Raw genomic sequence first — 27389 nt, forward strand, 5'->3', positions numbered from 1 at the left:
GCAGATATTAAAAGAGAAAGAAAATAATAAACTGCGTGTGTGACCTAAAATCAAGCTGGTGAAAGGTCCACAGCATTGCAGTGAAAAGGGTCCCCAGACTCTCCGAGGTGGAAAGCAGAATGTTTTCTTTACACATCAATAACCATAGAACAGGCAGCATTAACAGAGTCCCCAACTGGAAACAGGGCTGTTAGGGCATGACTCTGCAGTATGTACTGTTGTCCTACACGCATTAGAAATAAGCCATTCCAAAGGCAAAGCAGGATTAGAAGTCTTCAGATTTAACAGAAATTTGGAACAATTGGGCCATGTCAAAAATTTCATACAAGCTAAAAATTGCACCAGTAATCTGACCCTAATCCATACCCAGGGATGTGCACCACTCACAGTCACAATTGTATGTAGAACAGCCTATAGCTGAATGTTTACCTTCATGGTGGGGTCCTTCTCCACTAGAGGGCGACAGTACACAGGCACAGGGACATTTTTCATGCGGGTGTCTTCCTGGCCACCATTGGGACTCAGCTGTGGGGGAAGAGGAGACAGAGAAAGACAGTACGAGGGTGTGATATGATTATAAGCCAGCTATAACAATAGAGCTATTGCCACAAAGGTGTAACAAAAAAACATTAACCTTAGAAAGACCTTGCAGTTACTCACTGCCAATGCCTGCGTATGCTTCATCACACACCTTGTACGGAATGAAGCCTCAAATGACCTGGAACCAGTATATCTGTGAGACCACCTCTCTCACCATGATACACTGCCAGAATTATAGTGTGACTCTAACAGCATCCCAGTGCAAGAGGGCCAAGGGTTCACTCCAGCTGGTAGTGAGTGAGTTACAGCTGGCATGACCAGTTCAGTGTATTCCAACTCACTAAGGTCATAACTTGTATCCAAAAAGTGTCATATAAGCTATCAATAGAAATCACTGATCATTAATATTACTGTTTGGTGTAAGTACGGAACACAAATTCAAAATTACAAACATATTGGAAATTGTGTGTCCTGACAGGCAGGGCTAAAGTTATTCCACTCTTGACAAAGGGGGATGCCTTCCAGGTGGCTGAATGGCATTCAGTGTACATTAAGAGATAATGGGAATGCAAATAACATACAAACAAGACCATCAAGACAGCAAGGGAGGAGATTGCAGAAAACAGAGTAATTTGCACTGTAGCAAACACCGGGGGATGAGAGGGAAGAAACTAGCATGGAGTTTCCTCCACCACTAGACTCCATGTTGCCTTCCCAATAGCTTAATGAACTTTACTTTGGTGGGCATCCTTCAGAAAAATTAACCAGGTTATAAAAGGGAAAAGAAACCCCAGTTATCTTTCACCTGAGATGACTAAGGAATTGAGTACTTTGAACTTTGTGGGAGATCCTGACAAGAGGAGTGGTCCGTCATCTTGCTTGAAGGTAGATTGGTAAGAATAAAGGCTTGAATAAAGGCTGTAGATTGTTTGTTAAGCCTTAGCCACTAGAAAGCATTTTTCACTGGTATTTGCTTGTAACCATTTCTAACTCTACCCTTTATACTTGAACTCACTTAAAATCCAATCTTGTATTGTTAATAAACTTGTTTTACTTTTAATCTAACCCAACTCAGTGCTGTGTTTGATTTAAAGTGAATGTGAACTCTAGCTAATGTAGCAAGCTGTTGGATATTGTATCTTTAAAGGAACAAACAAACCTTAAATCTCTCTGAATGGTCCAAGAGAGGGCTGGACATTGCAGAGCACACAGTTTTGGAAAAAATTGGGATTTTGAGTGTGTTGGGGTCATCTTGCCAGGTGTAACCAGAGCATGGCTGCTGGAATCAGAGCTGATTAACCCACAGACACTCAGTGCAGGCTTGTCTGCTGGCTGGAAAAATCCAGACAAGAACATCACACAGCAGAACCTTTTGAAGCACTTGGAGAGTTACAGGGCAGGCAATGACACAACCCCTCACTGGTCTAGATTGCCCCACAGAAAGTGACATATGGTTGGCACAGACATTACTGGTATATTGTCCCTTGATCGAATGAGAGCAGGTAGCTGGCAGCGCATTCTGTAAGGGCCCCAGGACACTGGCATGTCCTTCCACCCAGCACCAAAGCAGCCTGGGGATTTGTCAACATTCTGGGCCCATTTCCATCACCTGACCTTTGATGAGAGGTAGGAGGATTGAGGTGTAGGCCAACATAGTGGGGTGATGGTATTTGATCTTGCTGCTGGTCAGATCAGAGAGCTGACTGTATTGTATCTGGGTTTGTAATTTTAAATAATTGGCAGGGCACTCAGAGCCTGTGTATGGACTAAATTGAAAAAATTAAGTAAATAAAAATATGAATGGGCTCTGGTGGAGGAAGATTACTGCTGCTTCCAGACTGAGTTCTTTCTGAAACTTCCATGCAAGAGAACTCCCCCTCCAATGACTGCAGAGGGCATATAGAAAGGATGAATTTGACCAAGCTCATCAGACAGACAGCATGTGTCTACAGTATCTTTAATTCAAATGCTGTACCAATAAAAAGTATATTTACCAATAGGAATTAGGTCTCTACTAGTTTCATTTGGGATTGTAATCACCTTTTCTTCCCTTTCAGCCTTGCAGCAAATGGTTCCTACCTGCTTGTACTTGGCGGGAAGGCTCCACCCACAGGCCTGTAATCGACCATCATCATTCCGCACGTGCTCTCGGACCTGGCGGTACTGCTCGCGCTTCTGTTCACGACGTGTGGATGACGTACAGTCACTGAGGAGAGAAGCAACAGTGTTACTTCTCAATCTATGGTTAAAAACAGAGGCACAGGGTCAAGGAAGCATTGCCATGGCAGGTGGAAGAGAAGCAGTCAGAGGTCAAATAATACAAAGTAGGAAATAAAAGCATCTTTGACAAGGGAAAAGGAGGAGCAGGAAACAAGAGAGATGGACCCAGGGAAGCCCTAATCTCTAGCTCCTTTCCATCTAGGTCCTTGGGAATACTCCTAGAACCCTTCAGAGATGGAGAATCAGCTTTCTAGGAGACAAACATTCATGGGAGACCCTATGATTATCAGGTTATGTTCCTTTGCATTTTACTGACCCCATGACCTCAGCTGGAAGATATTCCAAGTTTCTCCTTCTTTCATTCCAATCAACTGTTTAATCTTTTCCACATTTTAAAACCCTCTCTGTTGGCTTGCTGAGAAGGCGAGCAATTCCTTTGAAACTGCAGAACAAGTGGCCAGCAAGTAGGGGATGTAAGCAGGGTCTAATTTCCAATTAGGCACAGTAGGCACATGCCTAGGGGCGCTGGCGTTCTAGGGGCATTTAAAAGTCAAAAGTGGGTTAAAAGTTAAAAAATTTAATACATACAGCTCCCTTGTGGGCAACAAGGCTCCTGGCATGAGTTGGTGGCTGCCCAGCCTGTGGGGCTGGAGCAGGTGGGTGTCTGAGTCAGCCCGCCGGGGGGAGCTGAGCTGCAGCTGGGCGGGGCAGCTACTTAAGTTGCTGGGAATGTCCCAGTCCCTTCCCAATCTTGGCTGCCCCACTGCCTCCGCCCCATGCCAGGAAGGGAAAGAGAGGGCAGGGCCAGTGCCCCATTCACTTGCACAGGCAGAGCCGTGGGAAGAGATACAGTACCACCCTTGCACCTTGCCTGGGGCGGATGGGCTGCTTCCTGCCTCAGGCTGGGAGCATCATGAGTGCTGGAGGATCTCATGCCTTCCTGGAGAGGCTATGTTTATATTTCGTTTTGTTTAATTTCTTACGGAAAACATGAAGGGAAGCTGTAGGCAGTGGGTGGGCTCTGAAGATTCTGTGCCTAGGGGCATGTAAGGTGTAAATCTGGCCCTGGGTGCAAAAGCGACATGTCTTCATCTCCAGTTCAGAAGCCAAGAACATCACCGCCATGATGCTCCCAGTTCCAACTGAGGTGAGGAATCAGGTTGTGCTGGTCACCAGGGTGGATAAAAATCAATGATTTAAAAAAAAAGATTGGATTTCTTTACATTTAAATTGGATTTTTTTGATAAAATGCTTTTTGCGGAAAAAACCTATCTAATGATAGTTTTAATTAAGATACATTATAGCTCAAAGATATCTCATCATGGAATAGGGATTATAAATTCTAATTCTATAGTATGTGATAGACCCAGGCCAGCTGGGTACAGCAGAATAGCAGAAGGCAGCTATACTGGTCACTGGATTAACAGTTTTCTGTTCCCTGACTGACTACAGCAGGGGCTGCTCCAGGCTAATGAGAACACCTGACTCTAATTAACCTGCAAAGAGTCAGGTGAGACCATTAAGTTAATGTGACCACCTGACTCTAATTAAGGCCCTACTGATACTATAAAAAGGGCTCATTCCAGTCAGGCAGAGGAGAGCCAGGGAGCCAGAGGAGAGGAAGTGCAGCTGAAGGACTGGTTAATGAAGGCACCCTCCAACCATCGTTAAGGAAGCCCTAAGGTAATGGTGAAGAAGGGAGAAGCAGGAGAGTTGTGGGGAAGTGGCCCAGGGAAATGTAGCAACTCTGCCAACAGCTGCTACCATTAGGGTCCCTGGGCCAGAACCCGGAGTAGAAGGCAGGCCCTGGTTCCCCCCAACCCACCACTACAGGAATATCTCCTAAGAAGGGAAGTCAGGCCCCTGTCAGGACAGGAGGTTAAATAAATAAATAAGCCCCCAGGGACAACAGAGACTGTGGGAGTTCTCTCACCAACCTCCTTGCTGACCTATGATGAAAAGGGCTCAGTAGACTGTAACCCTGGCCCTAAAGAGGCAAGGGCTACGTGGAGGGTCACAGTGAGCCACTGAGGCTAGCATAAACCGCCTAGAAGTGGAGGACCCATGGGGGCAAGGTCAGAGCTCTGCCATAAGTATTAGGCAATATAGTCATGTAATGTTTAAGAAAAGTTTTGTAAATGAGTTCCAATAGTTCATGGATTAGGGACCCAATCTTATGGGATTCCAGGGGCTTTTGTATAGATTATTTAGGCTACTCTTTCTATCTAAGTGCTCAGTCTAGAAGATACCATCAGAGATGCTTAGTTTTACAGTTCTCAAACTGCAGATTTGTGTCTCCAGAGATAACATGCTTGTTAAAATAAAAAATGGTTTTAAATAAATAAATAAATAATATATAGAGGTGAGAAATAACAGACCTCAACCCTATTGTCCCTCTGCAAATTTGTGTACAGAGAGTGAATCCCTTAACTCTCTCTAAAAGTGCAGTTTCAAAAAGTTCAATGAATAGAAGATTGTTGGGGGCGGAATAGATCTGGACAAGAAGTAGAAGTCTGGAGATAAATGTGAGAAGGGAAGCACAGGCAGTAGAACCAAAAGTGAAACTGTTTGAGCAGCATATTCCAGAAGGCTTGAGGTCTTTCTGAGCGTAGCCTTCACTGATTTGAGATCTACCATACCATTCTCTCACTAGAAGGGAAAACCTATAATGACAGCAGGGCATAAAAGAGACCCAGTTTGGGAATATTTTAATTAAATAATGAAATACCCCTCTACCTGTGGGTAAGCCAGGCATGCGTGGAAAATGCAAACAGTGCAACAAAGAAATGCAGGGCCTGGTTTCCCAAATGAAACAACATCATGAGAAGTGTTCCTTCTCAGGAGGAAGCTGCGTTGAAGATGATGAAAAGAACACGTCTGAACATGTAGGATCTTCAGGTTGGTAAACTTTTTTATTTCATGCTTCTTTCTTAAGGCCTGCCTGTCTTCCTTCTGGACTGTTCTTGGATTCTCATGTTGGAGCAAAAATTTTAGTTGTTACTCTATGTTACTCATTTTAGATGCAGTTGTGATAAAAAGTAAATAGCTGAAATAGGCAGATCTTCCTTTTACAATTTCATCTTTAAAGTAGTACTGACTGTCAGTGAATGCAATGAGTAATACTAAATGAGCAGTATTGTAATAATAATTAAATAACTGCATTTACTTGTTCTGTCTGAAGACTATCCACCTTCGAGATCACCATCATTTTCTATAGTTTCAGAGTTATCTGCCAAGGATAGTGTTTCAGTCACATCATGTATGTCACATAGTCTCAGTATATTACCTGTAGCAAAAAAACCTCCATCATCCAGAAACCATAGATAAATTTGTGAGAAGAACCAGCAGATTAAAAAAAAAGGTAACTGATGAAAAAATTGCCCAGTTTGTTTAGGCAGCAAAATCCCCTTTCCGTATGATTGAGAACCCAAACTTCATTAACATGGTTCAGTCATTAAGACCAGGATACAGTCCACCCAAGAGAGCAGATGTCGCAGGCAAATTGTTGGATAAAATGTATGAAAGAGAAATTGAGCAGTGTGCAAAAAGGTCTGGAGGGTAAAATTTTTAATCTGAGTCTTGATGGGTGGAGCAATGTCCACAATGATCCTGTTGTATGTGCTTGTGTGACAACAGAAGAAGGGAATGTTTTCCTTGCAGAAACAATTGATACATCAGGAAATGCACACACAGCAGAATACTTACAAGAAGTAGCAGTAAAAGCTATAACAAACTGTGAAAAAAATTCAAATGTTTAGTATGCAGCTTGGTCACAGACAATGCTGCAAATGTATCCAAGATGAGAAGAAATTATATAGAAGAGAGCGAAGAGAAGCTAATAACATATGTTTGCAGTGCTCATTTGATGCACCTCCTAGCCAAAGACTTCAGTGTTCCAGAAATGAAGGTTAATGTTGTTGAAATTGCAAAATACTTCTGTAACAACCACTTTGCAACAGCTGCTCTGAAAAAAGTGGGAGGAACCAAGCTAACTCTCCCACAAGACGTGTGCTGGAACTCAGTAGTGGACTGTTTTGAGCACTATATCAAGAACTGGCCTAATCTGATGCCAGTTTGTGAACAAAATCATGAAAAAATAGATGGCACCGTGACAGCCAAAGTTCTCAACACTGAGCTTAAGAGAAATGTTGAACACATATAGCGCACCCTGAAGCCTATTTCTGTAGCCTTGAACAAAATGCAGGGAAATAGCTGTTTTAGTGCTCATGCTATTGAAATTCGGAAGGAACTGAGTGAGATCTTAAAAAGAGAAACATGAAATGACAGAGTTAAATTACAAGCATTAAAAAAACGAATGGGACAAGCACTATCTCCAGCTCATTTTCTTGCAAATATTCTCAATACTCAGTACCAGGGTCAAACCTTAACTGCTGAAGAAGAGGAGTTGGCTATGACATGGACACCCAACAATCATCCCTCCATAATGCCAACGATAATAAACTTCAGAGCTAAGGATGAACCATTCAAGAAATAGATATTTGCTGCTGATGTTCTAAAGAAAGTCACACCAGTGAACTTTTGGAAGTCACTTAAGCACTTGGATTCAGAGACTGTTGAAGTGATAATCTCACTTTTAACAGCAGTAGCTTCTTCTGATGGTGTAGAAATAATATTTTCTTCCTTTGGACTAATTCATTCCAAAGTGAGAAATCGTTTAGGATCTGAAAAAGCAGGAAGCTTGTTTTTCTTTTCCAGATAATGAACAAACAGGAAAATGAAGGTGAAGATGACTGAGTTAGCTGCAGACACCAATATTTTAACTTTCTCTTGTTGACCTGGATGACATAGTCAATTTAATTTTTTTAATATTTCATTTAACTATTTTAGTTAAAAACAATTTTAACAAAAACAAACCTGATTTAAAAAAACTTGAATGTTTAAATTAAAAAATTCATATGCTTATTTTGTTAAAATATTATATGTTTGCTGTTGAAGAAAAAAATCCACAATACCTAATGTTGCTGTTTTAGTTAAATAAACAATTTAAATGTCTGTCTGTTGATGTTCTCCTCCTAATACAGTATGGCAAGAAAATCCTCCAAATATTAATGATTAACCTGTTGAATTGGAAATAGTTCACCTCCCAATGACTTCACAAATATCTGCTTCAATTACCTTTGGTAAATGAAATAACCAAACAATCATTCATTTTCTGATATAGCTGTAAAACTAATCTGAAAAGTTTTCAAAATAAATCACTTTAAAAATGTATAGTGTGTGCCTTCCGAAAAAGAAACCTCTCTCTCATCAATCTCTGAGTTGTGAATAATATATATTAAGGTTATAACAACCAACAAGAATGCATTTTTATGTAGAAATCCATGATTAAATCAAGTCTTCCTGACTATTGATTTAAATCATAATTTAAATCAATTTGATTTAAATCAAATCCACCCTGGTGGTCACCCTCTCCTATGGGTCTCCCCTGAGACAGCACATCAGGCTGTTTACTAAAGCCCAAATTGTGATTTTAATCTCACAGATGTAAATCTGGGAAATTCCACTGACTCCAGTGGAGTTACTCCTGATTTACACTGGCATAACAGGGCAAAATTTGGCCTTTGGCTATATTTTACTAATAACAAAGGCTGTTTGAACATCAGTTCCAACTCTCAGTGGGTTGTTTTTATCATTCCAACGTACAAACAAGAGCAGCAGAAGAACATTGTGAACAGAATGAAACTAACAGGAATCTATAGCACAGAGAAGGGGTTCTCAAACTTCATTGCACCGCTACTCGCTTCTGACGGGGCTATAGCGTGAGCCCCGCCATCCCAGATGTCAGTGAAGCTAAGCTTCAGCTTCAGCCCCAGGTTCCAACAAGTCTAATGCTGGCCCTGGCAATCCCATTAAAATGGGGTTGTGATCCACTTTGGGGTCCACAGTATGAGAACCACTGACATAGACCTTCACAGTCTAGAGAGAACCTCCACCATTCCTGATCCAGTGCACCTCCAACAAATCCCTTGTAAAGCTGCACAGGGAACAGCACTCTACTGTCACATAAACCAGACTCCTTCCACAAAACACAACTCAAAAACTAAAAGCTGAAAATCACAGACCATATGCAATATAAACAAAGAATTAAAAGTCCATTGTAGCAGAGGGTGCAATTCTGCAGCAGCAACAGCTGTGTCCCTCTTCCAGCACTCTGAGTGTTAAAATCAAATACTGTAGCCTGGGCAGTGCTGCTGAGAAAGTGCCCAGGAGTCTCCAGTTGAGCCCCGGAGGGGACAGAGGAAAGAGGCTGCTGGTGGAGTCCTCAGTATCTCTATCAAAACCCTTCCTCATCCTCCCACATAGCCAGTGCAGACAATAGTGTTCAGGACTTGATCCAGACCTGGTGGGCAACTAAATCACAACAGGGCCACTTTGTTCCAGGCTCATTTAGATGAAATCTCATCATGGCCTACAGAGCACAAGATAAAACCAGAGATCTCACATTTGGGAAGATAGAGAGTGTACAGCTAATCTGCTGAGCCTGCCCCTGGGAAAAGTGAGAGGTGAAAGGTCAGGTGGATATACACAAGAGCCTGGCAAAATTTTACAGCTAAGTATAGAGTTAAACACCATCCTTAACAAGTAACACAGGCAGGATCCATCTTCTTCATGAAACTGATTAATGTCACATATAAGCCACAGTCCTCTAAGGAAAAGGCCCATTTTAAAACAATTTGGTTGCTACTTGGCTGATCTGCAGAGGGATCTAGCTTTGCACATAGCAGGTGACTCACTCTTCTGGGAAGAATTCAAGGGTGCGGCTGCCAGAAGAGATCTGGCACATGGTATGACTGCGGCGTTGGCTGAACCCAGCCGTTGTTGGAGACTTATAGTGGATGTTCACCGACGGGTAGTTCCTCTTCACAGGTGGGGGACTGGAGGAAGAGCTGAACAGGCGACTAAAGCTGGGAATGGAGAGAAGCCAACAAATAAGGAAAGAGAAGAGCAGAAGGACAATCTGCAACACAGATTCAAAATACGGAAGAAACAAGCACAAGAACAGGAGTCCTGAAAATTCTTCAATGGTTTGCCCAGGTTTGAGTTCAGTGATCCTTAGCACTAGAGATGGGCTTATGTTTGTGTTTGGTTTCACCAGTGGAGACTACCCTGTTCTGAATCAGTTCTATTATGATTACTGTCCCTTGCTGTAAACTGATTCTGAGTACACATGAGAGAGTCCATTCCACCTCTCCAGTCTCAGATATAAGTAATCTCCACAGGATTTGTAAAACAAAAGCTATCTGTAGTTTAGATCTGATTTCTGTTTTACCTGGACCAATTATGTTTTTAGGATAGAGTGATTCAGAAAACAGCTTAAATTTTTGGCTCATCTCTACTGAGATTCTGCTTCTCGTGCTATCAGGCTGGTGCCTAAAATAGTAACAGCAACACTATCCTCTTTTTAGTCTGCACAGACCATCCAGTAACTTACAATTGCCAAATGGTGGACTTCTTCTTCTCCTGGACAGATGGGTGCTCCCGGGAAGCTCTGAGGACAAATGTTTCAGACAATCATTAATTTCAGCATCAGACCAAGGAGATATCTCCCTTTATACCCAGCTTCAAGCCAGCTGGTTGGCTCCAGCTGCAAAGAGGGGAAGGGGCAGACTTGGAGTCCTCCATTCAAGAATTTATTCTGGCAACAAGATTGAAAGGATGCCATGAACAAAAGGAGCTGAGGTACAGCCATCTCCAGTAATGAAAGGAGACTAGAGTAGATTGTGTCTCTATGTGTGTATGATGTGAAAAAAAATGCTGTCAATTTAAAGTGGTACCAGTGGTATCAGCTCAAATCACTACCAGGGCCACAGTCAGACCCTGGTAATTGTTTTCATTTTTAGCTGCAACCACAGAGATTCATTAATCAGGGGCTATCTTTACTCCTCATGTTATACTTTCCCATGTTACTTTCAGGTTACATGTCACTTTCCCATGTTATAAGGCACATATAGGGAACTCTGCAAGATTCACCTTAGCCAGCAGGACCAACCCTAAACACAACCACCCAGGGCCTCCATGTAACCTTGACAATTTACACCCTCATTCTCAGCCCCAGTCCCAGCTACAGGAACCAGAAGAGCAGGTTTTAAGTATCAGAGACCCTGCTATGTTCTGAGAACTTTCAGCAACTCGCAACCTAATTTTTTTATTTGGGCCCCACAAATTGTAAGGTCCAACCTACAGGCCAAACGTGTGACCAGATTGTGTCCCCTCCCCAGCATTGTACAGGAACTCCCAGCCTCACCTTATCATCTCTGTCCACCTGACAGCTTCCTGTAGCTCCATTAGTCTTTCTTTGTACTGGTTGCGCTCCATCAGTACACGGGCCATTTCTACACGGGTAAAGCGGCGGCGCTGGGCTATGGGAATGTTGTCCTGCAGGGGGGAGGAGCACTGCTTCAGCCAACAAGAAATGGAAGGGGGGTGAGATTAGTAAAGAGGAAGTCAGGAGATGAAAGACACAATTGTCAGTTGTCTGTCTATCTTGATTAATGTTTCCCCTCCCACCTGAGGCTCTAGCTATAGCCAAATGGCTTCTACAGCAGTTTGAGGACAAAAATCAGGGAGCACCATGTAGCAGCATTTGCTCATGGGGGGGGAAGAGATGGGAGGCATCCTGCTCATTTTCAATAAGAAGAGAAAATGATAGGGCCGGGGGAACTGCTGCAACTCATCACCAAGGAAAATGCTTTCCCTGGTCACCTGGCATGACTGCACTCACCTGCTCCCTCTCTCAGAGTCTGGCTGATTCTCTGGGGAGGATGCCAAGAAGGCACTTCCTCCCACTAACCACTGTGTAGCATGGGGAAAAGGACATGGTCAAAATTCCCATGTGCAGTAATTCCCCAGCTAACCAGTGCTAAAGGCTAAAAGTTAGGATGGAGCACAACAAGCATCTTGGGTTAGAACGGGTGCTCAGCTACCAGGACCAGGAAGGAAAAGCCATTTGTAAGGGGAGAATAGAATGCTGCGCATGATTCACTAGACACAGACCTGGGAGAGACCTGGGCACATAGTCCTTGCACTCAAAGAGCTTCCTAGCACAAGGCTTTTACAGACTGAAATATACTAAGTGGTTCTAGTGGCTCAACCCTCAAAATCTAAAATTCCAATGTTCTTAGTGGTTATCTGTCAAGTTAAAAAAAAAGAGTCACTGAAAATGCAAGGTGCATTCAATTACTGACATTTGAAAAACAAGAGAATTTCTGTGGGGCTCAGCAGAATTTCCTGCCATATGGAGATCGTTCAGGTAAGATGTCCAGCAAGTCACAAGAGCAGGGCTCAAGCTGGTTAGTTCCTCTCTGCCAACTCCTAGTAAGAAAAGGTTACTGATTGTAACTGGTTCTTCAAGATGTGAAGCAGATGTGTATTCCACTGACAGCCAGCACACCAAAGCCAGAGCCTGCCTCGCAGTACCTGTAGAGGGGTGGCGCTCGTGGCTGTGGCTCCTGGGGCCCTGGCTATATGAGGCAACACTGCCCTGACCTCCCTCAATTACTTCGCATCGAATGAGAGGAGACTCTGATGCACAGGGGATGGAGGGTGGGTCATGGAACACACGTCTCCATCACACCTTGAAGCACCACAATTACAGTAAGTAACCCATTTCTTCTTCGAGTAGATGCAGATATGTATTCTGCTTAAGTGACTCATGAGCAGTACCCCAATCCGGAGGCAGGGCTCTGAGTCTACTGAAATAAAGATCACAGGATCACCCTTCTATGGCTTGTGCTTGCTCTGGAAGATGTGGTAATAGCACGGGGTCCATAAATGCATGTATGGATGACAACGTGGAAGCCCTGCAAATGTCCAGTATGGAAATGTCACTGAGGAACACTACCAGTGTCGCTTGCATTCTCCTGGATGAGCCCGTATCCGCTGAGGAGGTGCAGCTGAAGTTCTCTCACATGCAGCCCTGATACAAGATTTTATCCATCTAGAGATGGTTTTTGCAGAGACTGCTTGCCCCTTCTTGCAGTCTGCATATGACACAAAGAGATAAGGCGAACCCAAAATCATTGTAGTCCTGTCTAGATAAAAGGCTACGCATCGCCTGACCTCCAGAGTATGAAGGCGCCGTTCTTCCAGGGAAGAGTGTGGCTTAAGGAAAACACTACCTGATTCAGATGAAACAGAGACCATCTTGCATAAAAACTTAGCTGTGGTCACAGTGTTACCTATCCTTGGAGAATGGAGTGTCATCATGGCTTGGAAAAAACTGCATTCCCTTGAATCGGGGGAGTGAAAGCTGATATTGCTGCCAAATTGCCCTCTCAGTGAACTGAGCGCAGGCCCTGATTTCTGAAATTGTAACAGGCTTCCCTCCCACAATGTCCTGGATGGAAGCCTCTGTCGGTTGGATCCCATGGGCCAAGAAACCCAACAGAACCATTTCCATTTTGCTAGTAGGTCATCCTACTGGAGGATTTCCTTCTGTTGAGTAGGACTTGTTGTACAGCATCCAAGCACTGTTCTTCCTCTTCATTCAGCCATGATGTGCAGGGAGCTGATCACAGGATGGAGGGTGCAGCTGTGGTTCTGAGCAAGCAGGTCGGGACAGAGAGGAAGCAATATGGGAGGTTGAATTGACAGAGCAAGGAGATTTGAGAACCAGCACTATCTCAGCCATGCTGGAGCAACAAGGATGAGCTTGGCCCACATTGCTTTGAGCTTGAGGATGACCTGAGGAATGACTGGAATAGGTGGAAAGCATACAGAGGAGTCAACCAGCTGCAGTTGGAAGATGTCGAGGGAGCCTGGGTGGAGGCCACGTCGAGAGCAGAATAGCCAACACTTCCTGTTTTTCTTCGTCAAAAAATGGTTGATCCTGGGGATACCCCATGTTTCAAAGACAACCCAGAGAACACTCTCCTTCAGAGACCACTCATGGCTCAGGGAGAAAACCCCGCTGAGATGTCCATAAAGACGATTATAGCTGCCCTGGCAAATGGGTTGCTACTGGAGTGATGTCTCCTTCAATGCAAAATTGCCACAGGTTGATCGCCTCCAGGCAGAGTAACTTGGAATGTGCCCCCCACGCTTGTTCACATCGCACATTGCAGTGGTATTGCTGCGAAGTATGTGAACCACTGTGTGTGTGCTTTGGGTCTCAGAAGGTACATATGCATTGTGGATGGCCCAAAGTTCCAACATATTGATATGGAGTGAGGCTTCCTGTTCTGACCACAGGCCCTGCACCCTCAGTGAGTCCAGATATGTTCCCCAACCCAGAAGGGAACTGTCAGTAACAATAGACTTGGTCGAGGAGAGCCTCACAAAGGGGACTCCTTGGCACATGTTGCGAGGGTACTTCCACCAGTGCAAGGAGTCCAGGACTGGTGGAGGAAGATGAAGCAACCTGTTCAGAGAATGCAAAGCAGGGCAGTAGACCATCCTGAGCCACATCTGAAGATGGCGAAGGCACAACCTGGTGAACTGGACCACTTGCATGCAAGAGGACATCTGGCCCAACAGGGTCAGACATACATGGACTATCATGAAAGGCTGAGATTGCACACTGAGGTAGAGCTGTTTAATCGCCTCAGTTGGTCGGCAAGAATGCCCTCATCCTCGTGTACTCTAACAGGGTCCTGATGAACTTGATTTTTTGAGTGGGAGCCAAGGTTGACCTTGCAGTGTTTAAAATGAGTCCCAGATGGTTGAGGCAAACACAACATGGTGTCAACGTGGGCAAGAACCTCCTCTCTGGAGCTGCCCTTCAGCAACCAGTCATCAAGGTATGGGAAACTCCCTTCCTCCCTTGCATCTGACAAAGTGGTATTCACTCACGAAAGCTCATGCTCCAAAATGTCCTGTTAGTCTATAAGGTGCCACAGAATTCTTTGCTGCTTCCTCCTGAGATATGCCATGACCATCGTCATGCATTGGTAAAGACTCAGGGGCCAGAAGAGAGCCTGAATGAAAGAACTGTACAATGAAAGTGACATTTTCCTATCACAAAACGCAGAAACTTCTTGTGGTTCAGTAGAATTGCCATATGAAAGTAACTGCCCTGAAGGTCCACAGCAGTGAACCAGTTGTTCTGTGACAGTGCAGGGAGGGCAGCCAGTAGAATGGCCATGCAGAATCTCATGTACTTGATGAATTTGTTGAGGCCACAAAGGTTGAAAATCCTGCCTTGAATTTCTCTATCACGAAGTACTGGAAGTAAAAACTGTGCCCCAGTGTTCCGGTAGAACCTCCTCCACCACTCCTGTCTTCAACAGAGAGCTGACCTGTTTGATGAGGTGGTGAGAGAGGTCCCTGCAGAGGACGGGGAAGGAATGTGGGAAGGGGACATGGAGGTGAACTGGATTGCATAGCCTGTCCGATACTGTCTAGGACCCAGCTGCTGGAGGTAATCAAGTCCCAAGCATTGTAAATGGGGATGGAAAGGGCGGGGTAGTGACTGGACCAATGCTCTGGACTAAGGAATCAAAAGCCTGTACTGAGGGAGGACACGAGGACTGTCTGAAGCCTGAGCCCAACTGCTTCCTCTTGGGATCTCTATCCCTCTTTCTAGGGTAGTCCTGCTGTTTCAGAGGGAAAGGAGTGCTGTGGACGATACTGTTGCTGTTGCTGCACCCCATAGTGGCATCTTTGCACAGACAGCACGTACACTCCAAAATCTTCAAGCAGTCATGGAATTCTTGAAGGAGTGCAAAGTATCATCAGTCTTGTCTGAGAACAAGAAGTGACAGTCAAAGGGTAAGTCCTCGATGGCTTGCTGGACGTCCAGAGCAGTCCCAGGTTTTGCAGCCAGGAAGTCTTCTTCTCATAGTTACTGCGAGGCCATGACCCTGGCCTAGATGTCTGCACTATCAAGGGCAGACTGCAGGGAAGTTCTGGCCACCAAACAGCCTTCCACAATGAATGCCCAGAACTTCTCACATGAGGCCTCAGGCAACTAGTCCTTGAATTTAGCCCTGGCTGACCAATTGACGAAATCAGACTTGCCCAGCAAAACCTGTTGATTGGCAATCCTCATCTGTAGGAACAATGAGATATAGATCTTCCTGCCCAGAAGATCCACAGCTTGGAGTCTCTGTCCTTGCGGGTAAACTTGAACCTATCCTGCTGGGCCCTGTCATTTACCCCATTATGATCAGGGAATTTGGGGCTGTGTGAAAATAAAACTCCTCAAATCTCTGCATGGGAACCAAGTAGTGCTTTTCCATGCACTTAGCAACAGCCATACTGAGGCCAGTACTCCATAGGGCTCTCCTCAGTTCAAGGAGCACATCACTGATTGGGAGGGCCACTCTCCTGGGGATGGCAGGCTTAAAATGTCCACCAATTTGTGCGTGTTCTTGTGGAAAAACTCACCTGGATGCCCGAGGATGTGGCTACATGAAGCAAAAGGTCCTGGTACACCTTAAAGTCATCCAGATAGAAGGGGAGGATGAACCCATCAGCACAGCATCATCTGGCAATGAGGACAGAGGTCTCAGCTGAGCCAAAACCGGCTTTCACTCCCAGGAAGATGTACCCATGATGGAGGACTCTGCAGCTTCGCAGGGAGGAAGACCACTGCTGCCTGGGTCTGTCGCTCATGCAAAGCCACCACCATCGATCTGGTGGGTGGACTTAAGCTTTGAACTTGATGAAGAGCAGGATCTCCATGAACTAGGAGTGTCCCACTGAGGGTACGTCTACACTACGGGATTATTCCGATTTTACATAAACTGGTTTTATAAAACAGATTGTATAAAGTCGAGTGCACGTGGCCACACTAAGCACATTAGTTCGGCAGTGTGCATCCATGGTCCGAGGCTAACATCGATTTCCGGAGCATTGCACTGTGGGTAGCTATTCTGCAGCTATCCCATAGTTCCCGCAGTCTCCTCTGGCCCTTGGAATTCTGGGTTGAGATCCCAGTGGCTGATGGGGCAAAAATCATTGTTGCGGGTGGTTCTGGGTAAATGTCATCACTCATTCCTTCCTCGGGGAAAACAACGGCAGACAATCATTTCGCGCCCTTTTTCCCTGGATTGCCCTGGCAGACGCCATAGCACAGCAACCATGGAGCCCTTTCAGCTTTTTTTTACTGTCACCGTATGTGTACTGGATGCCGCTACAGAGGCATTACTGCAGCGCTACACAGCAGCATTCATTGCTTTTGCATGATAGCAGAGACGGTTATCAGTCGTTTTGTACTGTCTGCTGCCATTGTAAATTGGCAGTAAGATGACGGTTATCTGTCGTTCTGTACTGTTTGCTGCTATCATGGGTGCCCCTGGCTGAGATCGGCCAGGAGCACAAAGCAAGACTGGGAATGACTTCCCGAGACAATTCCTCCTTTATGGTTTTCTAAAATAGAGTCAGTCTTGCCTAGAATATGGGGCCAGTGTAATAGAGAACCAGTGTATCAGAGAGCACAGCTGCTCCGTGTCAGATCCCGCAGAAATGATGAGCTACATGCCATTCACGGGGGTGCCCCTGCAACAATCCCACCCGTTGCTTCCCTCCTCCCACAACCTTCCTGGGCTACTATGGCAGTGTCCCCCCCCATTTGTGTCATGAAGTTATAAAGAATGCAGGAATAAGAAACAGTGACTTGTTAGTGAGATAAAATGAGGGGGAGGCAGCCTCCCGGTGCTATGACAGTCCAGGTAGAACATTAAGCGGTGCAGGGAAGAGGAGCCCAGCATCCCGCTGCTATGATAGTCCTGGCAGTACAGAATCTGTTCTTTACACAGGAAAGGGAGGGGGCTGATGGAGCTTAGCCCCCAGTTGCTATGATAACGATTACCAGCCATTCTGTACCATCTACTGGGAATGACCGGGAATCATTCCTATTTTTACCCAGGCGCCCCCGGCCAGCCTCACCTGAGGCCAGCCAGGAGCACTCACGGGCTCATGACAACGACGGCTAGCAGTCCTACTGCCCCATCTGCCACCAGGGAGGGGAGAGGAGTGGATACTGCTCTTCACTGCCGCAGCATCACGTCTACCAGCAGCATTCAGTAGACATAGGGTGACATTCAAAGAAGTCAAGAAATGATTTCTTTCCCTTTTCTTTCACGTGGGGCGGAGGGAGTAAATTGTCGAGCTATACCCTGAGCCACGCCGGACAATGTGTTTGAACCTACAGGCACTGGGAGCTCAGCCAAGAATGTAAATATTTTTCGGAGACTGTGGGGACTGTGGGATAGCTGGAGTCCTCAGTATCCCCTCCCTCCCTCCATGAGCGTCCATTTGATTCTTTGGCTTTCCGTTACGCTTGTCACGCAGCACTGTGTAGTCTGAGATTTTTTTTCAAACGCTTTGGCATTTCGTCTTCTGTAACAGAGCTCTGATAGAACAGATTTGTCTCCCCATACAGCGATGAGATGCAGTATCTCCTGTACGGTCCATGCTGGAGCTCTTTTTGTATTTGGGACTGCATCGCCACCCCTGCTGATCAGAGCTCCACGCTGGGCAAACACGAAATGAAATTCAAAAGTTCGTGGGGCTTTTCCTGTCTTCCTGGCCAGTGCATCTGAGTTCAGATTGCTGTCCAGAGCGGTCACAGTGGTGCACTATGGGATGCCGCCCGGAGGCCAATACCATCGATTTGCGGCCACACTAACCCTAATCCGATATGGTAATACCGATTTTAGCGCTACTCCTCTCGTTGGGGAGGAGTACAGAAACCGATTTAAAGAGCCCTTTATATTGATATAAAGGGCCTCGTAGTGCGGACGGGTACAGCATTAAATTGGTTTAACACTGCTAAAATCAGTTTAAACGCGTAGTGTAGACCAGGCCTGAGTCCAAGGCCACTGATAGGGATAGGGCATTGGAGGCCAGTAGGAGCCAGGCGAGGGATCTCCATCCTGACCACAGGGCACATGCCAATCCTGGAAGCCATACAGGTCCACTGATGGCCCCTGGAATTTATCGGGTGATGCAGAGTGCGAGGATGATGACTCCAACTCTGAATCAGAGCCCTGGGATCTCAGCAACATGGGCAGAGTGATGCCCAAGGAAGCTAATAGGCAGTCCAATTCATCTGTTGCCCAGAACAAGGCGGGAATCAACACCTCCAATGAAGGCAGTACCGTTGTTATGCAGCATGCCAGTGCCACAGGCAGTGTTGGTCCCAGCACAAATAGCTGAATCGGAGTACTCAAATGCGTCAATGTTAAGGGCAGTGAGAAGTGCCATGGAAACACCTGCAGCATTAAGTGCAGCGGGACTGAAGACCGCACTGATTCTGTACCAGCTCCATGCTCTTTATGGGGAGAGGATCATCTAGGTATGGTCCCGAGGGGCACGAAGGTTCATTGGCATGCTCCACTGGAGGGCCTGCTGAAGGAGGGAGCCTTGGAAAGTCCTGGACAAACAGTGAGGATGAAATGGAAAGGCAGAGCAGGTCTTCTGCAGCCTGATACGTTGACACAGTGGCTAATCGGTACCAACATTGCCCTCGTTGGTACCAGACTAAAACAGACGCCCAGAGGCTGGAACCAGAGTCAATGGTATCAAGGTTCTGCCCTTCCCACTTGGTACCAGGGAAGGATCAGAGGTACCCTCACCATCCTGTGAGCTGGAGCCAGTCCACACTTTTCCTGGGGGAGGCAGAGGAGTTACCCCATGACCTGCAGCAATCCCAATTGGTCTTATCAGACCTCTTCCATAGCACTGATGACAGAGAACAGCTCCTCCATCTCCTGGGAGAGGCAGCAGTGCTCTCTGAGTCCGAGGGTGATGTTCAGTCCAAGGAGCCCTTGGTACTGGATCAGGCTGCCTGGCCTGTTCAAGCAGGAGTTGCTTGACGCAAAGGTCCCGCGCCCCCTGAGTCCAATTCTTGAACGATTTACAAAATCAAACAACACTCTTTAAGGTGGGGCTTGCTGAGACAAAGCAGGCACTGCATGTGAGGTTGCTGTTGGAAATTGCCCCTCCACACCAAGGACAGTGTTTAAACCCCAGTGAGTGCATTACCAGGGGACACTATCTATTAACTACCACTAACTAACTATCTATATACAATAAACTAGGCTAAGATTAAATGTGAGGTTGGGAGTCTACAACCACACAGAGCTCTGACTTCAGCCACGGGCAGTGAGAAGGAACTGAATGGGGTCAGGGAAGCACTGCCTCACAAAGCCAGGAGAGAGACCACGAGTACAGTAACTCCTCACTTAACGTTGTAGTTATGATCCTGAAAAATGTAATTTAAATTGAAACGATGTTTAACTAATCCAATTTTCCCACAAGATTTCATGTAAATGTGGCGGGTTAGGTTCCAAGGAAATTTGGGGGGGGCAGACAAAAGGCATTATGTACTGTACAGTACTGTACTGTGGTTAGGCGGTGCTCCAGCTTACCCCACACAGGCACAGCTCACTGCAGGCAAGGCTGCTAGGAAGCACCTTGCGCAGCAGCAATGGCAGCTGCTCCTAGAAGAACAGGCACCAACTTTGCTGGGGGATGCTCCAGGCCCGCCTCTTCCTGTTCCCGCTCCACTCCAGGCCTACCTCTTCCCTCCCCCACTCCACCTCCTCTCTGGAGCACACCACATCCCCACTCCTCCCCCGCCCTCCCAGAAAATACTAAGCGCCACCAAACAGCTGTTTGACGGCGGGGAAAGTGCTGGGAGGGAAGGGGAGGAGGCAGAGAACAGGAATTTGTGCAACACTCCCTTGTAAAGTTGCTGCTCTTCCACAGAATCTTACAAGCAGTGGACAGAGCAGGCAGCCAAACGATATTATAAGGGAGCATTGCACAACTTTAAACAAGCATGTTCCCTAATGGAGCAGCAACGTAACTTGAAACAACGTTAATGCAGGAGGATGTTAAGTTAGGAGTTACTGTACTCTAAGGGTAATGCTAGGCAAAGGTCTCCAACTCCAGCTTCAGCTTGCTGGGCGAACATACCCAAATGGTGTACATATCTGCATCTACTCAAAGAAGAATCTCAATGTCTCCATTTGTAAAATGGCCGAGGCCCCCATTCCCTGCCAACAACCTTCCGTCTGACTCCCTGAGGAGCATAACATAAGTAGGCCTTCTTTTAGTAGAGGCAAGTATGGCTGTTGTGGGCTGGTGTATCTGCATATGGACCAGAAAAGAGGAAAAGACCTTACATGCTACACTCCCCTCAGAGGAAGGGAAATGAGAGCAATGCATGATAAGTAGCAAAGATCTCCACGACAGCTGGGGAAAAAGGCTGCCTACAGGAAACCTTAAATATGTTGGAAGCATGCTACCAGCAAGCAGCGCTGGGTTTTGTCCATAATTGTTGATATCTCCATTTCAGCCCAAAAGGCTGATATAGGTCTTTTGGATGGTGCAGCACTACACCAACATGGGCTAGTGGAAACTAGCAGGCTAAAGCCCTACTTTCTTCTCCTTGAAATTCATTCCTCTGGGTGGCAGACAGAGGAAGTATGTAAGTGAAGAGGAAATTACTATTAAAAATCTAGTGGGAGTTGCATTTTATTTTATTAAAACACAGGTCTATTAGCATAGCTCAGCTCAAAAAAGAACTCTTCATCCAGCATTCATAGGAGTGATTTGCAAACTTGCCATGAACTCTAAGCTTTCAATAGGCTAAATTCATCTCTGATATAACTCCAATTAAGTCAATGGAATTACACTAGTGATTAATTTGGCCCAATACTTTTCTGCCAATAAAAACAGAATGTCTTTTCTGTGTGCTAGCGAGGAGGGAGGAGGTGGATCAGATTTCCTGTCACATAAGAGGTGATATTTCCAGGTGGTATTTCTATCATTCCCTAGTTTGTCTGGTGTTTGGCTAGGTTGAAAAACTGGACATTCTTAACCTTAGCAAAAAACACCCAAATAAATGACCACAGAACCATTGGACTGGACAGAATGGAGTAGATCGCTGGTCCCCCTCCTCTGGCATCCTGCATCTGGATGTGGCCAATGCTAGATAGTTCAAAAAAATTATGAAAAAAAGGAATGTAAAAAAATTTTTCTGACTCAAAATTGGGAGAATGTAAAGCCATTAGGTTAAAAGGGTTATTGCTATGGAACTGGCTAGAGTTTTCAGATAAGTGCAAGAGACACTGCATAAAATCCTTTCAGGCTACAACATAACTAACATCATCAAACAAGCTCATCTGTGTAAGCAATATGATAATGGACTCCAGCACAGATTGTCCAGTTAAACTGGTTGCAATTTGAATAAAGAGGAAAATTAGATGCTATGGGAGGAATGCACTGAAGAGGACATTATTCTAGCAATGCTGAACAGAGTACTGATATACTCTGAAACCACCTCTTTGAACAGCAGGCACCTTGAGGACATGATTTGCTTAGTCACTGAGAACAATTCTCCCTGCCAGCTTATGATTTGACATAAACAGAGGAAATCACATGCTGGACCTTATTGCTGGCAAAGTTCAGCAGTAACATAGATTATTATTAGGGTTGGAAGGGACCTCAGGAGATCATCCAGGCCAACCCCCTGCTCAAAGCAGGACCAATCCCCAAATGGCCCCCTCAAGGACTGAACTCACAACCCTGGGTTTAGCAGGCCAATGCTCAAACCACTGAGCTATCCCTCCCCCTAGGGTTGGCCAGCTTTGCCCTCACCATCAGCAAGGACAGAGCGATCTGTATCTCAGTGACTTTGAGCTACAATTCAGATAAGGTAATACAGAACAAGAATATTAACCCCCTCCCCCACAGGCATTTTAATAATGTAATATACCAATTCTGTACAGAGATAGCTGCTTACATCCTCCACCTCTTCTTTGGGTTCTCGTCGGGCAACGATCACTTCAGATTTCACTCTAGAAAATAAGAAGAAATAAACAAACCAGAAAGTGATATGTTGGCAGCTGTTGCTGGACAGATTCTAAGTCACCCTTTGGAGAATTATACATAAAAAAGTATGAAAGTATAGAATATATTTACCAAGGCTTTTTCCCGCTGTGACCTTGTGACAGATCCAGACCAGTGGGATACAGGAGTCTGGTAGAAGGCAAATATACTGGCCACTGCATGAACAGTTTTCTGTTCCCTGAGTGACCAGAGCAGGGGCTTCCCTAGAGCAATCAGGAACCTGCTAGAACCAGGGCCGGCTCCAGGGGGTTTGCTGCCCCAAGCAGCCAAAAAAAAAAAAAAAAGCCGCGACTGCGATCTGCGGCAATTCAGCAGGAGGTCCTTCACTCGGAGCAGGAGTGAGGGACCTTCTGCCAAATTGCCACCGAATCCCTGAAAGTGCCGCTCCACTCAGGAGTGGCCGCCCCAAGTACCTGCTTGATAAGCTGGTGCCTGGAGCCGGCCCTGGCTAGAATCAGTTAAGACAGGCAAGCTAATCAAGACACCTGGAGCCAATTAAGAACTTTCTAGAATCCATTATGGCACGCAGGCTAATCAGGACACCTGGTTTAAAAAGGACCTCCCATCGGTTAGTAAGGGGGGCGTGAGAAGCGCATGCTGCTGGAGGAGTGAAGAGTTCAAGCGTGTTCAGGCTTCAGGAGGAAGATCCTGCACTGAGGATAAAGAAGGTGTAGGGAGGAGGCCATAGGGAAGTAGTCCAGGGAGTTGTAGCTATCACACAGCTGATACAGGGAACATTGTAGACTGCTGCTATCCATAGGGCCATGGGCTGGAACCTGGTGTAGAGGGTGGGCCCGGGTTCTCCCCATCCCCCCAACTCCTGATCGGACACAGGAGGAGTTGACCTGGTCTGTGAGAAACATCAGAAGGGAAGGTCTAAATTGGAAAGGGATCTGGCCTGTTCCTGACCCACTAGGTGGGACACAGAGGATGTGGGGATTGTACTCAGTTTGCCCCATGCTTGCCAGGTTAGCTGAGCGGATGGCAGGTTTGAGCCACTAGCAAAAGTGGCCAAACTGAGGGCCTCCATGAATCTCTGAGGTAAGCAAATATGCCAATAAGCGCAGGACCTACCAAGGCAGAGGAGGAACTTTGTCGCAGACCTGTACAAACAAGCCACCATAGGCCTGATTCTGACAGTCTTACTCATACTAAGTAGTACCTTAGGCCTGGTTTACACTATGATTTTAGGTCAAATTTAGCAGTGTACCTCAATTTAACCCTGCACTCGTCCACACAACGAAGTCCTTTTTTCTGACTTAAAGGGCTCTTAAAATAAATTTCTTTTCAGCGCTAATCCCCTCGTCAGGGGAGGAGTAATCGGCCTTGCCAGGTTGAATATGGGGTAGTGTGGATGCAATTCGACGGTACTGGCCTCCGGGAGCTATCCCAGAGTGCTCCATTATGACAGCTCTGGACAGCGCTCTCAACTCAGATGCACTGGCCAGGTAGACAGGAAAAGCCTCATGAACTTTTGAATCTCATTTCCTGTTTGGCCAGCGTGGCAAGGTGCAAGTGAGTACAGATCTCATCAGGAGAGATGACCATAATGCGGTCCCAGAATCACAAAAGAGCTCCATCATGGAGCTAACGGGAGGTACGGGATCTGATCGCTGTATGGGGAGATGAATCTGTGCTATCAGAACTCCGTTCCAGTAAACAAAACGCCAAAACATTTGAAAAAAATCTCCAAGGCCATGAAGGACAGAGGCTATAACAGGGACTCACAGCACTGCCATTGGAAACTTAAGGAGCTCAGGCAAGCCTACAAAAAACAGAGAGGCAAATGGCCGCTCTGGGTCACAGCCCCAAACATGCCACTTCTATGATGAGCTGCATGCCATTCTAGGGGGTGCATCTACCAATACCTCAACCCTGTGCTTTGACTCCGTGAATGGAGTAGGATGCAACACAGAGGCAAGTTTTGGGGATGAGGAAGATGAGGAGGAGGAGGTTGAAGATAGCTCACAGCAAGGAGGCGGAGAAACCGGTTTCCCCGACAGCCAGAATCTGTTTCTCACCCTGGGCCTGGAGCCAGTAACCCCTGAACCCACCCAAGGCAGGCTTCTGGAACCTGAAGGAGGAGAAGGGAACTCTGGTGAGTGTACCTTTGTAAATATTAGACATGGTTTAAAACCAAGCATGTTTAATTATTAATTTGCCCTGGCATTCGCGGCCAGTATAGCTACTGAAAAAGTCTGTTAACGTGTCTAGGGATGGAGTGGAAATCCTCCAGGGACATCTCCATAAAGCTCTCCGGGACGTACTCCCAAAGCCTTTGCAAAAGGTTTCTGGGGAGGATAGCCTTATTCCGTCCTCCATAGTAGGGTTAGTTAGGTTTGTGCTGAACGTTAACCCAGAAACCTCAGTCCCTCCTTTTAAATTGCCAACCCATTTTAAATGGCCAACCCAACAGCCACTTGGTATGGGAAATGATGGCGCTGTTGTTTGAGACCATTCCCACATTATGAAGGTTAAAGAAGCCAAAAGACTGTGGCTTACCATGGCTGCCTGCAAGCCAAACTCTGTTGCCCGGCCCTGCATGAGTGATCTCTCACACCAAACCTGCAGGCCCTCAATCAGAGGCAAAATGCGACATTGTAACAAAAGCACATGTGCTATGTAACACAAGGTTAACAGCAAGGTTTACTGTGAAAGAGTGTACCCATTGTTCAATAACATGTGTTTTATTGAACCAGCTGCATATGTTTCTCCTTCCCAGAGGCTAGCGAAGATTAGAAGGCAAAAAAAATGCACTCGGGATGAAATGTTCTCTGAGCTCATGCTGTCTTCCCACACTGACAGAGCACAGCAGAATGCGTGGAGGCAGACAATGTCAGAGTGCAGGAAAGCACAATATGAACACGAGGAGAGGGGGTGGGCTGAAGAGAGTAAGCGGCGGTCTGAAGATGATAGGTGGCATCAGCTTGCTGACAGAAGGCAGGAGTCAATGCTCAGGCTGCTGGAGGATCAAACTCATATGCTCCAGTGTATGGCTGAGCTGCAGGAAAGGCAGCAGAAGCATAGACCACCACTACAGCCTCTGAGTAACAAACCGCCCTCCTCCCCAAGTTCCATAGCCTCCTCACCCAGATGCCCAAGAATGCAGTGGGGGGGCCTCTGGCCATCCAGCCACTCCACCCCAGAGGATTTCCCAAGCAACACATGGCTGGCCTTCAATAAGTTTTAAAGTGCAGCCTTGTCCTTCCCGCCTCCTCCACCCCTCCTGGGCTACTTTGGCAGTTATCCCCTTATTTGTGTGATGAATTAATAAAGAATGCATGAATGTGAAGCAACAATGACTTTATTGCCTCTGCCAGTGGTGATCGAAGCGGGGAGGAGAGGGGTGGTTAGCTTACAGGGAAGTAGAATGAACCAACATGGGGGGGGATATTAAGGAGAAACAAACAGAACTTTCACACCGTAGCCTAGCCAGTCATGAAACTGGTTTTCAAAGCTTCTCTGATGCGCACTGCGTCCTGCTGTACTCTTCTAACTGCCGTGGTGTCTGGATGTGCGTAATCAGTGGCCAGATGATTTGCCTTAACCTCCCACCCCACCATAAACGTCTCCCCCTTACTCTCACAGATATTGTGCAGTGCACAGCAAGCAGTAATAACAATGAGAATATTAGTTTTGCTGAGGTCTATCTAAGTCAGTAAACTGTGCCAGTGCTCTTTTAAACGTCCAAATGCACATTCTACCACCATTCTGCACTTGCTCAGCCTATAGTTGAACAGCTCCTGACTACTGTCCAGGCTGCCTGTGTATGGCTTCATGAACCATGGCATTAAGGGGTAGGCTGGGTCCCCAAGGATAACTGTAGGCATTTCAATATCCCCAACGGTTATTTTCTGGTCTGGGAAGAAAGTCCCTTCCTGCAACTTTTGAAACAGACCAGAGTTCCTGAGGATGTGAGCATCATGTACCTTTCCCGGCCATCCCACGTTGATGTTGGTGAAACATCCCTTGTGATCCACCAGTGCTTGCAGCACCATTGAAAAGTACCCCTTGCGGTTTATGTACTCGCTGGCTTGGTGCTCTGGTGCCAAGATAGGGATATGGGTTCCGTCTATCGCCTCACCACAGTTAGGGAATCCCATTGCAGCAAAGCCATCCACTATGACCTGCACATTTCCCAGAGTCACTACCCTTGATGTCAGCAGCTCTTTGATTGCGTTGGCTACTTGGATCACAGCAGCCCCCACAGTAGATTTGCACTCCAAATTGATGCCCCACTGACCAGTGGCTGTCTGGCGTAGCAAGCTTCCACGGGGATATCGCCACTCGCTTCCCAGCTGTGAAGGTACTCTCATCTTGGTATTCTTGCCCTTCAGGGCAGGGGGAAAGCAAGTCACAAAGTTCCATGAAAGTGCCCTTTTGCATGCCAAAGTTTCGCAGCCACTGGGAATCGTCCCAGATCTGAAACACTATGCGGTCCCACCAGTCTGCGCTTGTTTCCCGGGCCCAGAATCAGCATTCCATGGCATGAACATGCCCAATTAACACCATGATGTGCACATTGCCGGGGCCTGTACTTTATAAGTTTATGTCCATGTCCTCATAACTCTTGTTACCGCGCTGCCATCGCCTCCTCGCCTGGTTTTGCTTTTGCAGGTTCTGGTTCTGCACATACTGCAGGATAATGCGCGTGGTGTTTACGGTGCCCATAATTGCCGTGGTGATCTGAGCAGGCTCCACGTTCCCAGCGCTATGGCATCTGCGCTGGAAGAAGGCGCAAAACGATTGTCTGCTGTTGCTCTGATGGATGGAGGGGCGACTGATGACATGGCTTACAGGAAATT

General features: G+C 46.3%; 1 protein-coding gene across 23 annotated transcripts in view; it reads right to left on the reverse strand.

The window, feature by feature from the left end:
* MAPK8IP3 (mitogen-activated protein kinase 8 interacting protein 3) overlaps window positions 1–27389 on the reverse strand; it is a 175464-nt gene that overhangs the window by 31997 nt on the left and 116078 nt on the right. For 8 of the 23 annotated variants that reach the window (XM_030545655.1, XM_030545643.1, XM_030545653.1 and 5 more), the window contains 6 exons: window positions 22451–22532; window positions 11027–11178; window positions 10214–10270; window positions 9516–9686; window positions 2620–2779; window positions 430–525 (listed from right to left, as the gene is read on the reverse strand). In XM_030545655.1, coding sequence (XP_030401515.1) covers window positions 430–525; window positions 2620–2779; window positions 9516–9686; window positions 10214–10270; window positions 11027–11178; window positions 22451–22532 — 718 coding nt within the window. The remainder of the gene's footprint in view (window positions 1–429; window positions 526–2619; window positions 2780–9515; window positions 9687–10213; window positions 10271–11026; window positions 11179–22450; window positions 22533–27389) is intronic. The other 15 variants (XM_030545660.1, XM_030545659.1, XM_030545654.1 and 12 more) reach the window with 8 other exon arrangements.

Source organism: Gopherus evgoodei, unplaced genomic scaffold, assembly GCF_007399415.2.
Source record: "Gopherus evgoodei ecotype Sinaloan lineage unplaced genomic scaffold, rGopEvg1_v1.p scaffold_38_arrow_ctg1, whole genome shotgun sequence".
Lineage (NCBI taxonomy): Eukaryota > Metazoa > Chordata > Testudines > Testudinidae > Gopherus > Gopherus evgoodei.